The sequence below is a fragment of the Cynocephalus volans genome, chromosome 1, assembly GCF_027409185.1.
Source record: "Cynocephalus volans isolate mCynVol1 chromosome 1, mCynVol1.pri, whole genome shotgun sequence".
In the NCBI taxonomy this organism is placed as follows: Eukaryota; Metazoa; Chordata; class Mammalia; order Dermoptera; family Cynocephalidae; genus Cynocephalus; species Cynocephalus volans.
The window spans coordinates 239,631,099-239,646,717 of record NC_084460.1 but is presented as its reverse complement, the minus strand read 5'-3'; the positions used below and the strand labels follow the sequence as shown (position 1 = coordinate 239,646,717).

The following is a 15,619-nucleotide window of genomic DNA, read 5'->3' as shown; positions in this document are numbered from 1 at the left end:
CATTTTATTGTCCATGAGATCTGTAGAGATGGCCCCTCTTTCATTTCTGATACTAATAATTTGTGAGTTCTCTTTTTCAAATCCTGGCTAGAGGCTTATCAATTTTACTGATCTTTTCAAAGAACCAGCTTTTGGTTTTGGATGTTTTTGTTTGTTTTTTTAAATTGATTTCCTGTTTTCAATTTCATTGATTTCTGCTCTAGTTTTTATTCTTTTTTTCTGCTTACTTTGGAGTTTATTCTGAATCCCTTTTTAAAGTCTGGTTTTTCCTCTCCTCCTCTCTTTTTTCACTTGCAGTTTAAGACACTAGCTTGTTTGTCCTGTACAGTTTCCTACATTCTAGATTTTGAAGATTGCATCCTGTGGTGGTGTTTAGCTTTGTTCCCCTATTTCCCTGAATTTCATGTAAATTGCAGTTATGTTCTAGAGGTTTGACAGATTCAGGACCAATTTTTTGAGCAAGAATACTTTGTGGGTGTGATGGGTGTACATCCAAAGGAAGGCACATAATAATGTCTTTTTATATTAGTATTCCTTGATAATTATTAACTTCAACCACTATTTCACAAGGAATTACAAGATGGTAGTATTCCAATTATATTATTTCTTATTTCTTATAGTTTCCCCAGAATCTTCCAGAAATAAATTGAGGATTAAAAAAAAAATGTATCAAGGAATTAAACATATTTAATATGTTTAAATCCTTTGCAATTATTTTTCTTGCTGCTCTCCTATCATTCCCAACTCTATTTCTTTGAAACTTATACTGGTTTAGTGGTACCTTTCAGTAGAGGAAGCAGAGTGAAAAAGCTAAGATAAAGATTACAAGGTAATCCTAACTGGTCAGGAAGGCCTTGTGTGGTAAAACGGCTGTTTCAGCAGAGATGTCTCTAGAAGGAGAAACTTTTTTAGGAGCCTGCTTTTAACCTCATTGTTTTATCATTGATTCAAAAAAGGAGTTTTACTTCCTCTTTTCTAAGGCTCCAGATATCATGGTCCAGGTTCTGTATGTAAATAACAGGAGTATACGCTAGAAATTCAGAGTGGGTCATTTATTTCCTAATGTGCATAATTTGTAACTTTACCATAAAATATATTCAAACATTCCTAGGAAAAGTATCACTGATTAAGGGTAATTAATATTTCTCACTCAGTTCACTACTACTAAACATCTGAAGATTCTGAGGGTTTAAATAATGTGATTTCTTAGTCCTTAGAAGATGAGCGCTTGTTACACTGCAAAGACTACACAAAATGACCTCTCTCCATTCTTGTATTTAAAAAAAAATCAAAAAGAAATAAAACCCCTTATAAAGTACTTGTACAGTACTTTATAATATACTTTATAAAGGTCTTCACATATACATTCTCTCATGTAATTGTCAGAAAACAAATATTTTCTTCATTTAAGAGATGACAATACTGATCCTTGTCCCAGGTTACATTACTGGTAATGGTGGGTCTCAGGAATAGAACTTGGGCCTTTTGAGCACAGTGTTTTTTCTCTCATATACCAGGACACCTCTATGTATAAGAAATTTTGTTTCAAAGCATTTCCATTACTTTGTTCAGGAAAAAAAAAATGGTTTTTAAAAAATCCTGTACAAAAATTCACAAAAGATAAAATTACTTGCTATCAAAGTCTTACCAGTGGTATACCTGATTTCTTGAGACACAGCGTCAGGTCTCTGCATGCTTAGTGCAATGCAGGTGTGTTCTACACCCCATACAATCACTGCCCCACAGCTTTCTGACCAAATCAAGTACATTATAAGAGAGGCAGGATAATACATTACCAAAGACCTGAATAAGTGACCTCACAAAGTGAAATAGACCTTTCAGAAAGCTTATCTGAGTGCAAGCTGTTCCATCCTCTGAATGGAAACTGGTAATGGAATATTAAGAAGCCAAAACGGAGATTCCTGCTATGAAACTAACAACACAAAATACTGTAATTTTATAAAAGTTTGTAAAAGATTGCTGACGGGCTATGTTGAAACTATCAGTGGCTAGAAGCTACATACTGAAAAATACCTGACATCCATTCGAACTTTTAAAAGTTGGGGAATTGCGAATGTGGCAAGCAGAAAGAGAATCTAAACACCGAAAGTTGAAGAAAAGGTCTTAGAGCATTAGCCTAGTGTGAAAAGCATTACAATGTGATGACTATTCAGTCTTGCTGATGGCATTCTGGTTAAGTCTGTGGGATTTTTTTTCTAAAATGGACTCCATAACTTGTTTCCTATATATAAAAAGGATTTTGAAAATATAAAACAGTAGAAGCAAATTATTACCACTTTGTGGCAGACTGAATAAAATGGTTAAAAGAATGTTCCTAATTGTAATTCTCCACTTCCAGAGAAATACTGAATGTGGCTGTTCTTTTAATAGTGCCTTTGGGGCAACTTTCTAATTCTTTGGTAGCACTAGAAGCCCCAAAATCTTGTCATAATTTTCCAGCATTAAAAATTTTTAATGTATCAAAAATAAGGTTCTACTTGGGAGTATTTTCCCCAAACCTGTAAGGTCCCTAGTTACCTAGCAATCAGCAAGATGAAAGCAGAAAACAAGAACTCCTTTCTTGCTATGTAGCTTGGATTTAAAAAAACCAACCAACCAACTAACCAAAAACAATGGGAACCCCATCACTAAGTTATCAAAAGAAGCAAAGCCATTGGCTTTTTAACCTAGACTTATGCCCGAGATTCAGGCATGACACCACCACCTTGGATGCCAATGAGCAGGTGGAGCTATAATTGTAGCTACATTCACTCTAACATACATCTAATTATACAGCTTTTTCTATTTAGAAAATTATTACAGTGCCAATGTTGAAATACTAGGATTGTGGAAAAGACATTTAAAAAGACATTAGAATATTTCCAATAGAAAGGAAAGAGGAAAAATGATATGCTTTACAGCAGATTTATTCATTCACTCAAGTCCTTCCTTTCAATATGGTTCATGTGGTGGAGATTACAGTCTGTACATACTAGTACAGAAGAATTAACATTCTTACAACATTGAAAGACTAGGACCAGGGGCTCACTGGTTAGCCCAATAGGTTAGAGCACCACATTGTAACACCAAGATCAAGGGTTTGGGTCCCTGTACTGGCCAGCCGCCAAAAAAAAAAAAAGTCTAGGATCAATCACCCCTAACACTTTTCTTTTTGTTCATCCCTCTAAATATTAAGTCAACCACTCCTTCAAGATGCAGTATCTCAGCATTACTGCAACATTTCTCATGAATAGATCTTCTAAACTTTGTAAGGAACTGGATCTGTGAACAGGAAGAAAGCTTCTACCAATAAATACTTGGTTTAAATAATACCAAAAAATTATTACTTCAGAGATTTATTGCAAGTTAATTATTGTCTGCAAAACTGAGTATTCTTCCTCAACACTAACAATAGTAATAAGTAATATTTAACTTCCCACTCACTCAAAAAGAGAAAACACAAAAAGTAAGAAATTAGCCATAAAGCTGTAACTTGTTTCCCAACTCAGAAAAAAAAAAGCATAACTAAGAAATAAGGTACAGTTTCCATAACTGGACATTTTTTCAAAATTATAAGGCTTTCATTTCTAAAAGTGTAAAGAGCTGTACACTTCTAGTTAAACTTGTCAGGGGATTCTACATTAATATTGACAGTCTCGGTAATTTGTCTTTTGCTATTATATAGTCAACTTTAAAGGTAAACTCTTAACAGTAAATTCATGAGTTCCTAAAAATGTAGACTTAAGTTGAATGGGCAAAGGTCCATATCACATTTTGGCGGGGGGTGGGGGGGGGAGACATTCCCAAAAAGCAAAAACTCTTTGGTGATAAGTATTTTGCAAATACTTACCAATTTTATTCTTTTCTTTCACAATCAAACACACCAACTTGAGTCTGATGAGCATCTAATTTGCCATATCTCTTGATTTCCAACCTTAATCACCATTATGTTTTCCCTTTTTCTAGTCATTTTTACAAACTGAGGGCACCACCATGAGATAACTTGATATATAACATACAATTATGGGGTGTCGATTTTTTGAAAAATATGCAAAAGTGAACTGTCGAATGTAATTACAATTAATAATTTTAGAGTTGGAAAGAAATTCAGAAGTCATCTAATACAAACTTAATTCCTAGATAAAAAGAACTAGGCAAAGACTTGGCTAAAATCCCACTTCTCACAGTTGCCAGAGCCAGAACTAGCGTTTCTAATATTCCTTGTTAATTATTCCTTACACTACATAATACTCATAGTTAAGAAGTTTTGTTATTATTTGGAAATCTCTTCCAACAAATCTTTACTAGAATTATTTTTTTTAAATGCTCAAATTCTGATTTCTAATCTTTATTCCAATTTCATGTTCTGCTGAATAAAAGACAGTTAAGCTTTAGAAGGACAAAAAGTCGGGATCAAGGACATTGGACAATTTAAAGTAACATCAAGATCTGATCATAATCCTTTCCTCTCGTCCTGAAATAGGTTGGTTTCAGTACTAATTCGTAAGGATATTTGTCACCTACCTTTCAGACTTGTAGACAAAACTGTGGTAACAGATCTCAAGATGTAGAGCTTATTCAATGCCAAAAACAGGTTCATTTGAGAACTTTTCCTTCATAGGTACTGCAACAGGGAAATCAATTCTCTCAAAGGAGGTTTTACTCCGAGAGCTCACATACACAGTAATCTCAATCAGTGCAAATAATAGACAGCTTTCTATTTATTCTTTAAAATAAATATATCTCAGATGAAAATAAAATATAGTAAAGCAAAAGTTAACCTAGGGAAAAATTTTTTCACTGACAGATTATCTAAACATGTTTCTAATCCATTGGGAGATCTATGGTATACCCTGTATATCATATTTAAGGCACGAAGCTTTACAGAATTTGAGGTGGCTGCTCACAACAGGAGCTTAAAGCAAATATTTAAAAAATGACACTTTATAAAAGAGATGGAAAAATTCAAATCGCACGGAGTAAAAATGAAAATTTGAAAAGTTAACACATATTTGTTTTTATTTATCGATAACGACTGCATGAGTTATAAGGAAAAAGGATGTCAGAATGGAACTTGGATAGATATATGCATGCTGTGGCTAAGAATAAACAATGTTCCTGCAAATGATGGTTAGTGAGAATGTTATCAATATAACAGGGAATTGTGATTATTTAAAAATATGTAGAACTTATTTAATCTGTGCTTTAGAAATAACTATATAGTGTTATATGTTGAAAAGAATTCAAAAGAATAATACCAAATATACTCCTGTTGTATTAGAATTCGGAAAAGGCTGCATTCTGTAAAGTCAGTCAGCTGTATTAAAAATGACACAAATCCAAAACAAGATACATATTACATAAAAAGGGACATTATAATATTTGCTTGCTGCATTAAATCCATAGTTTAATCCATGAAATTTCCTTTGTCATTTAGACAGAAGCATGCAAATAGTCTTAAGATCAATTTAAGAGTCTTCCCCAATTCTACTAAGGCTACACTTTTCCCCTTTTCAGGAACTAAGCAGGTATTCGGGTAGCTGCTTCCTCCTCTGCATCAGCTCGGTTTGCGTTAATTTCTGCAAGTGTTCGGCCGAACCGTGCCCATTCATCATTGCGAGGAACAGCAATCTGCTGTTAAAAGAAAAACAATGTTTTATATACACTGAAATAAAAGATCATCTTACCCACAATTATCAGTCTGTTTTCAAGTAATTTTTCCATTAAAAAGTAATAATTGACCTGAATGGCCTTTCCATAATTACAGGGACTATAAAAATGATTTACAACATTTCAAAACAAAAGACAGTATTTATGAAGTGTGTTGTGACAGCCTCAGAAATTACTTTGCTATTATCACCATCAGTGCAAGAGAGAACGACAATGATGCTTTGTAAATATAACTCCTGTGCACCATCTCATTTTGCTGGTGGGGAGGAACTCCTTAAAAATTTTTACTTTATTCTTGCACCACTCCTAGAATGAAAGAGTTCTTTGGAAGCATGGTTCATAAAAGCTGATTTCTTACAAGTATTTGTTTGGACAAGATAACCTTTCTTGATACCTTAATTCCTTCATCACAAGCTATGCTACTACTTTTACTTAACACTTTAGTATTGTACCAATAGCAAAAGGGGAAAAGAGGTTTGTGATGCTTTTTGCTTCACAGATGCAGTCCAATGATAATTTTTTTTTTTTTTTTGGTGCCTGGCCAATATGGATATCCAAACCCTTGACCTTGATGTTATAATACCAAGCTCTAACAACAGAGCTAAATGGCCATCCCCTCTATAACAAAAATTTTTGATAACTGCCATTATAATATCATGAGTCTGAAACTGCCATGTTATGGCACAAACCACTCAGCGTGGCAAACAAATGTGCCTGTATTTAAATCTTGACTATCCAACACGGTAGCTATTGGCCACACGTGACTATTTACATTTTAATTAATTAAAATTAAATAAAATTTCAAATTCAGTTCTTAACTTGTACTAACTACATTTAAGTATTCAATAGCCATATACTACCATATTTGACAGTGTAGATATAGAACATTTCCACATGTGCAAACAGTTCAATTGGCTGTTCTAAATGATTCAATGTACCTCCCTCCAGATCCAGTTGCTACAGGCCATGAGGTATCCAGAGACAATGGGGAATCATGAGGCACAATAAAAGAAAAAGTGACTGAGGTGCTAGCCAGGGCTAAAAAGGAGGATATCAGTCCTGGGCACTGTGTACAGAAAACCAGAGCACCAACAATGACAGAGCTGCAGCTCAATTATAATGACTTTGCATCAAGGCTTAAGATTCAAGATTCACATTTCACAAAGCCATCAGATAATTTTTAAAAGATATTACTTTTTGTTTCTACTACCTGGCTGAAATAAACCTAAGAATACAGAAAAATAAAATCTTATCTCAGTATCAATTCTGTGAAACCCCAAAGTCCATCTATAACTCTAAATTTCTTCCTCCGCCTGGAGAACTTCTAATTTCCAGCAATGCATGCTTAAGAAACAAGGTACTTCCAACATATTTATTGTATGACCCTCAAAATTTGCTGCATGGGGACACAAGACATCCAGTTTAGAAAGAAAATTAATCTCACAAGTCACTTTCATGGTGGAAAGTTTTATCTTTACAACCATATACACTTCATGAACCTCGAAGACTAGGTTTAGCCACAAAGACACATTCACTACAACGCCACTAAATAGAAGTGTCAAAATTATAGGAAGTGAGCCCCATACCTCTCCCACATCATATATAACAATCTGTCCTTCAGAATCACCCACAGCAATCTCTCTTCCGGAATGTGTCCATCTTACACGATTAAGAGCAGGATTACCCTCCACAGAAATACTGGCAGTAGGTACCTAAAGTCATTTAAAATATAGTGCAGTGTTAAAAGTTTCATCAAGATTTCTATAAGCATGTAAAACAGTAATTCTTCCAATATGGCAACGTTTTTTAAAACAAATATGAAAAAAGATAAGGAATTTTCCCAACTTTCTTCCAGTTCAGTGATACATTATGAATGACATTACAGGCAATCCTTGAAAACAGTTTGGGAAAATAACTTAAGTCCTTATATAAAAAATTCTCACATGACTGGATACATCATTCTGAAAGATCTTCTCTTTAATAAAGAATTCTTTGTTGTTGTTTTAACTTCTTTTAAAAAAGTCAAACCGTTTGAAAATACATGACCAAAACTCATTTAAAAGAAAACATTTCAAAAGCCCTCATAAACAGGTTATGGTTCAAGTTTAGAAGACAGGAATTAGTTTTGTAGCTTACATCTCTGTCAGCTGAAACCTATATCTTATCCACAGATCCTAGAAACAGTTCATACTGAAGGTGCAGTATGAGTCTTTCCAAAGCCCCCTGTTCCCATGAACTGGCTGGAGGGAGGCAGGAAGACAGTGGCCCCTGGAAACTGATTGTGCCTCTCCTGTGCTGAGGAGAGAGAGATCTGCCACACATAAAACATTCAGTGTTTGAATTCAAACTAACAGCACAATAAAATTTTTAAAAGTTTTGAAATTTGAACAATCTTAAAAATAATCCTTCTAATTGACATCAGTCATCACCAAATGATGAATTTAACTCCCTAGAATGCCAAAATTGTCATAAAGAAAGATTATATTTCTACATATACTTTGAGTTAACTATTACAGGAAAGATCCATATTTAATTGTGACCACAAATCTCTATGATCAAAATCCAAACTAAGAAAATAAAATTGGTATCACTCGAGGTAACTAGCAAATGTATTATGAAGTCTAATCATCTAGCTAGGGCTTAACACTTTTTCCTAGCAGTATTTGAATGTTCCTCCCCAAACTACTAAACCAGTAGTTAATACAGTGTGAAAAGGCATACTTTTCCAATATATAACTTCCATGCCCTGTATAACCAACTATTTTATTTTACTTCAAGGGATTAAGAAAGATGCCTTCAGAAATATGAAGAGATGTGGGAAACGGTACCAAGTGACTTTCTCCTCAACAGCCATCACTGATAGAACTGTTAGCATTACTTTGACCACCAATAGCAACATAGAATTCTAAGAACATTTTCAGCCTCTCTAAGCTGGTAAAAATACACATGGCTAAAAATAAATGATAGCTGTAGTTAAATTTCATCAATAATGAGTGATTTTTGTTACAGCAATTAGGAAATTTGATGGTTTCTATATTCATTTTATATAACAGTAACGCTCTGTTTTCAATCCTTCATGAAAAACATCATCAAAATACATTTTTCCTTCATTCAAACAAATCAGGCTAAGACTAACATTTGTGGATGATATACAATTCTATCGAGGCTAAGAGAGAATTTAGAAATTCAGAATTAAGGTTAAGATACTTCAACAGTTTGAAACTATCTGCTTTCTAGCCTACAAACAAAAAATATTCCAGTTGCCTTATGACTGAGACTTTGCCAGGACATTACAGACATGATAGTGCTTTTCAGAAGTAAAAGGAAATGCCCCAGTGCTCTTGGCAACATTATTTCTCCCTTCAGTTCTACACAGCATGCTGTTTATTATTTAGGGTACAAAGCTTATTTGGTTTCTTTGTGATGAAGCTACAATCACAGAGCCCTTTTACATTCCTTGGGATAAAAAGAATTTCACAAATTATTCAATAAATCTCCAATTTTCTATTTTTCAGTGCAATTTTTGTTATTTTACTGCTCACCTCTGTGTCATTATTGAGATTCCACAAATCCAGTCTCCCCATGCCATCCACACAGGCAAATAGGGCTGGGTGGGTGGGTGACCACATAACATCATAAACATAGTCTGAATTATCTTCAAATGAGTACAAAGGCTTGTTATTCTGAAAAGAAAAATTTGATTCTTAGCACGGTCAAAATATGAAATACACACAAATCATTAAATCACTTATCACTAAAAAAATGACATACATTCAACAGGTATGATAACATTTTATATTTAACTCAGCCTAGAAAGTGTTCCTGTAATTTGTTTCACTACAGAATCACCTGGCATTATCAACTAAAAATCAACTATTGGATTGCATTTTCTTTTTAACTTATATATGCCATACTGTTTAAAAAAAGAAACAGAACATGCTTTGAAAATATTTGTCAATGAGAGGATTCTGGGAAGATGACAGAAGTGACAACGTACTTTTTGAATCTTCTCTAAATCTCCTCATAAAACCAGATGAAGCAAAGAGGAAAGAAAGCAAATCCAAATATTCAAGGAGAATGTCTGCAACAAAATCAGGAGACAAACCTCCAAATATAAGTGGGTGGAAACAGACCTCTGACAACTACAAGACCAGCACTGTATCAGCATCTATTTGGGAAGATGAAGTGGGAATGCACAAAAGCTTCTGACAGCTGTAGATCAGAAGAACCTCACAGCTGACAGCAGATGCTCACTGCACAGCATGGTGGGCCAGTCTGAGAACAGCAGCAGAAACTAGGAGGGAGTTTGGCACAATCCCATTTATATAAAAATGCAAACAGACTGCAATGTGGTATAAGTAAGATCTGATGGTGCAGTCTGGACAAAAGAGACAAAAGAAAGAGAAGGTTCAGATAAAAGTGCTGGAGAGGCACCCCGACCCATGCCAAGGTGAGCCCAGCAGCAGCAGCAGAAGTGTGTGGCTAGAAGTGGCCCCTCCCCCCTCCTTGGACTGGGTGGGGAGCACCAGCCCATGGGCTCTGACCCCTTGAGGTATGCCCAGCAGAGCTGTGTGGTGCTAGGTGCTCATTCTACGACCACAGATTCTGGAAGAGGACCCAAGGTGGTTTAACATCACCACCACCATACCTACTGTGTCAAGCAAAGACAATTCACCTGCACAGTAGCAACCAGGGCCACTCCACAGCCAACCTCAGTGTAATAGAAGAAGCAAATCCTCTACCAAATGACCAAAAGTCAATTAAAAAATACTAGAGGTACAAACAAACAAGAAGAAATGACACCACCAAAAGAATACAGTAATGCTCCAAAGTCAGACTCCATGGAAAAGAGAATCCTTGAAAGGTCTGAAAAAAATTTTGAGCAATGATCTTAAGAAAACTTGAAGAAACAAAGGAAGACTCAATTAGAGAACACAATGAAACAAGAAAAAAATATCCAGAATATGAAGGAGGAAATCTACAGAGATTAATACCTTAAAAAAGAGTGTAGCAGAACTTCTAGAAATGAAAGATTCACTCAATGAAATAAAAAACACAACTGAGACCTTGAGCACCAGGATAGAGCAAGCAGAAGAAAGAATTTCAAAGCTCGAAGATGGTCTTTTTGAAATAACTGAGGCAGACAAAAAAAAAAAAGGAAAAAAGAATTAAAAATAATGAGGAAAATCTGAGAGAGAGCGAGCAGACAACCTCAAGTGCTCTATCCAAATCATGGGTATTCCTGAAGGGGAGGAGAAAGGAAAAGGTATTGAAAACTTATTCAAGGAAACAGTAACAGAAAACTTCCCAGTGGTAGAGTGAGATACAGACCTTCAGATCCAGGAAGCTCAAAGGTCCCCAAACAGATTCAACCCAAAAAGATCCTCCCCAAGATACATTATAGTTAAATTTGCAAAGCTCAATGACAAAGAGAGAATCTACAAGCAGCAAAAGTGTCAGGTCATTTATAGGGGAACCCCCATCAAACTAACAGCAGACTTCTCAACCAAAACCCTACAGGCCAGAAGAAAGTGGAATGATATATTCAAAATACTAAAAGAAAGACATTGCCAGTCAAGAATTCTTTACCCAGCAAGGCTTTCCTTCAGAAATGAGGGAGAAATAGTGTATTTTCCAGACAAACAAAAGTTGTGGGAGTTCACCACCAGCCTGCAAGAAATCCTCAATGGAGTCCTGCATCTGGAATCTGAATAATGGTGACCACTATCACAAATACACAAGAAAGAGAAGAGCCCACTGTTAAAAAAAAAAATGCCGGCAAGAAAGAAAAAGAAGCTAAATTATCCCACCTTAAATTCCCAACTAACATTGAAGAAGAGAAATAAAAGGAGAAATAATGATCAAAAGATATTTAAACCATCTAAACAAGAAGCAATTAAATGACAGGAATTAAGCAACACTTGTCAATAACTACCCTAAATGTGAATGGACTAAACTCCCCATTCAAAAGACACAGACTGATTGACTGGATTAAAAAGCTAGACCGAAGTATATGCTGTCTTCAAGAGACCCACCTCACCTGTAGAGACACACATAAGCTAAAAGTGAAGGGATGGAAAAAGATATACCATGCAAATGGAAACCAAAAACGAGCAGTAATAGCTATTCTTATATTCAGACAAAATAGACTTTAAACCAAAAAACATAAAAAAAGACAAAGAAGGCCACTATATAATGTTAAAGGAATCTATCCAGCTAGAAGACATAACAGTCATAAACATGTATGCACCCAATACAGGAGCACCAAGATATGTAAAGCAAACACTCTTAGACCTAAAGAAAGAAATAGGGCCTAATACACTAATAGTGGGTGATCTGAACACCCCTCTCTCAGTATGAGACAGATCTTCCAGGCAACAAGTCAATAAAGATACACAGGATTTAATCCACATCCTAGACCAACCGGACTTGGCAGATATATACAGAAAATTTCACCCGACAACTAAAGAATACACTTTCTTCTCATCAGCTCATGGGACATTTCCCAGGACAGATGACATATTAGGTCACAAATGTAGTGTCAGCAACTTTAAAAAAACTGAAATCATTCCAACTATCTTTTCAGACCATAATGGACTAAAACTGGAAATAAACAATAAGCAAAACTCTGGAAGCTATACAAATACATGGAAACTAAATAATAGGCTCCTGAATGACCCACGGGTCCAAGAAGAAATTAAACAGGAAATCAAAAAATTTCTAGAAACTAGTGAAAATAAAGATACATCATACCAAAACTTGTGGGATATTGCAAAAGCAGTATTAAGAGACAAATTTATTGCAATAAATGCTTATATCAAAAGAATGGAAAGACTTCAAGTAAACGACCTAACACTACACCTTGAAGAACTTGAAAACAACAACAATCCAAACCTAAAGGTAGTAGATAGAAAGAAATAATTAAGATCAGAGCAGGACTAAATGAAATAGAGACCCAAAAAACAACAGAAAAGATCAACAAAACAATAAGTTGGTTTTTTGAGAAGATAAATAAAATAGACAAACCATTAGGTAGGTTAACAAAAAAAAAAGAAGAGAGAAGACCCAAAGAACAAAAATCAGAAATGAAAAGGGAGACATTATAATTGACACCACAGAAATACAAAGAATCATTAGAGACTATTACAAACAACTGTATGACAACAAATACAAAAATCTGGAAGATATGGATAAGTTTCTAGATACACACAAACTACCAACACTGAACCAAGAAGAGATAGAAAACATGAACAGACCATGAACCAGAAGAGATAGAAAACATGAACAAGCATGGAGATTGAAGCAGTAATTAGCAATCTTCCAACAAAGAAAAGTCCTGGTCCAGATGGTTTTACAGCTGAATTCTACCAAACTGTTAAAGAGGAGTTAATACCAATTCTCCTCAAACTACTCCAAACAATTGAAACACACACTACTCTCCCAAACTCATTCTATGAGGCCAACATAACTCTGATATCAAAACCAGATAAAGACACAATAAAAAAAGAAAATTATAGGCCAATAACTAACCTTGATGAACCTAGATGTTAAAATCCTTAACAAAATATTAGCTATCAGAATACAGCAACATATTAAAAACATTATACACTATGATCAAGTGGGATTCATCCCAGGGATGCAAGGATGGTTCAACATACGAAAGTCAATAAATGTGATACATCACATTAACAAACTCAAGGACAAAGACCATATGATTATCTCAATAGATGTTGAAAAAGCATTTGACAAAATTCAACATCCCTTCATGATAAAGACTCTCAACAAATTAGGTATAGAAGGAAAACATCTCAACACAATAAAAGCCATTTATGACAAGCGCACCACAACTATCATTCTGAATGGGGAAAAGCTGAAGGCCTTTCCCTTAAAAACAGGAATAAGACAAGGATGCCCACTCTCGGCACTTCTATTTAACATAGTACTAGAGGTACTAGCCAGAGCAATCAGGCAAAAGAAAGAAACAAAGGGAATCCAGATTGGAAAAGATGAAGTCAAACTTTCTCTATTTGCAGATGACATGATACTATATATAGAAAAACCTAAAGACTCTATCAAAAAACTCCTAGAGATAGTTAATAACTTCAGTAATGTTGCAGGATAAAAAATAAATGCCCCCAAATCAGTAGCATTTATATACTCAAGTAACGAATTAAGAGAAAGAGAAATAAATTAAGCTCACTTACAATTGTCACAAAAAAATAAGATACCTAGGGTTCACTTTAACCAAGGAGGTGAAAGACCTCTACAATAAGAACTACAAACCACTTTTGAAAGAAATTAAAGAAGACACAAAAAGATGGAAAGATATGTCATGCTCTTGGATTGGAAGAATTAACATGGTGAAAATGTATATACTACCCAAAGCAAGCTACAGATTCAATCCCCATCAAAATACCAATGACATTCTTCACAGAAATGGAAAAAACAATCTTATCTTTCATATGGAAAAACAAAAGACCCCAATTAGCCAAAGCAATTCTGAGCAAAAAAAAAATAAAACTGGAGGCATAACACTACCTCACTTCAAATTATACTACAAAGGTATTTAACCAAAACAGCATGGTACTGGTATAAAAATAGACATTCAGACCAGTGGAGTAGAACTGTGAACCCAGAAATCACCCCTCGGGCTTATAGCCATCTGATATTGGACAAAGGCAACAAAAATTTACCTTGGGAAAAAGACTGCCTCTTCAACAAGTGGTACTGGGAAAACTGGATATCCATATGCAGAAGAATAAAACTAGATATGCATCTCTCACCATACACTAAAATCAACTCAAAACGGATTAAAGACTTAAGTATATGACCTGAAACTGTAAAATTACTAAGGGAAAATATATGTGAAACACTTCAGCAATTAGGTCTGGGCACAGGCTTTTTAAACATGAGCCCGAAAGCACAAGCAGCAAAAGAAAAAAATAAACAAATGGGACTATATCAAACTGAAAAGTTTCTGCACAGTAAAGGAAACAATCAACAGAGTGAAACAACAACCTACAGAGTGGGAGAAAATTTTTGCTAACTATGCATCCAACTAGGAATTAACATCCAGAATACACATAGAACTCAAGCAGCTACACAGTAGAAAAACAAATAACCCAATTAAAAAATGGGCAAAGAAGCTGAACAGACATTTTTCAAAGGAAGACATACAAATGGCCAACAGATACACGAAAAAATGCTCAACAGCACTAGTCATCAGGGAAATGCAAATTAAAACTACGCTGAGATATCACCTCACCCCAGTGAGACTGGCTATAATCAAAAAGATGGGGAATAACAAATGCTGGCAAGGGTATGGAGAGAAGGGAACACTCCCACTGTTGGTGGGACTGTAAATTAGTACAACCACTATGAAAAACAGTATGGAGGTTTCTCAAATAACTAAAGATAGATCTTCCATACGATCCAGCAATCCCTCTTCTGGGCGTATACTCAGAGAAATGGAAATCATCATGTCGAAGGGATACCTGCACTCCTATGTTCATAGCAGCTCTGTCTACAATAGCCAAGATATGAAACCAACATAAATGTCCATCGATGGATGATTGGATATGGAAACTGTGGTATATATACACCACAGAATACTACTCTGCCATAAAAAAGAATGAAATACTCCCATTTCCAACAACAAGGATGAACCTGGAGAAACTTATGTTGAGTGAAATAAGCAAAGCACAGAGGGATAAATACTGCATGTGCTCACTCACATGTGGGAGCTAAGAGAGAAAGGAATGGAAGGAAAGAAAGACCACAGTAGTGCATTGGTCGTACAGAGGGAGGGAACATTCCTAGGGCTACAAAGTGGAGTGGGAGGGAAGAGGGGGTGGGAGGTTGGGAGATATCTGGGTGGGGGACATGGGGTAAAAAAGTAATTCTGGTAATGGGTATGCCCCCAGTATGAATCTGGCCCTCACATCATGGG

At 35.4% G+C, this 15,619-nt stretch overlaps 1 protein-coding gene across 3 annotated transcripts in view; it reads right to left on the bottom strand.

Moving 5' to 3' along the window:
• Nucleotides 1-4,988: 4,988 nt before the first annotated feature.
• DYNC1I2 (dynein cytoplasmic 1 intermediate chain 2) overlaps nt 4,989-15,619 on the bottom strand; it is a 51,819-nt gene continuing 41,188 nt past the window's right edge. For 2 of the 3 annotated variants that reach the window (XM_063090730.1, XM_063090721.1), the window contains exons 14-16: nt 9,213-9,353; nt 7,257-7,382; nt 4,989-5,634 (exon numbers count right to left, since the gene is read on the bottom strand). In XM_063090730.1, coding sequence (XP_062946800.1) covers nt 5,521-5,634; nt 7,257-7,382; nt 9,213-9,353 — 381 coding nt within the window. In that variant the 3' untranslated portion in view covers nt 4,989-5,520. The remainder of the gene's footprint in view (nt 5,635-7,256; nt 7,383-9,212; nt 9,354-15,619) is intronic. The other variant, XM_063090740.1, reaches the window with a different exon arrangement.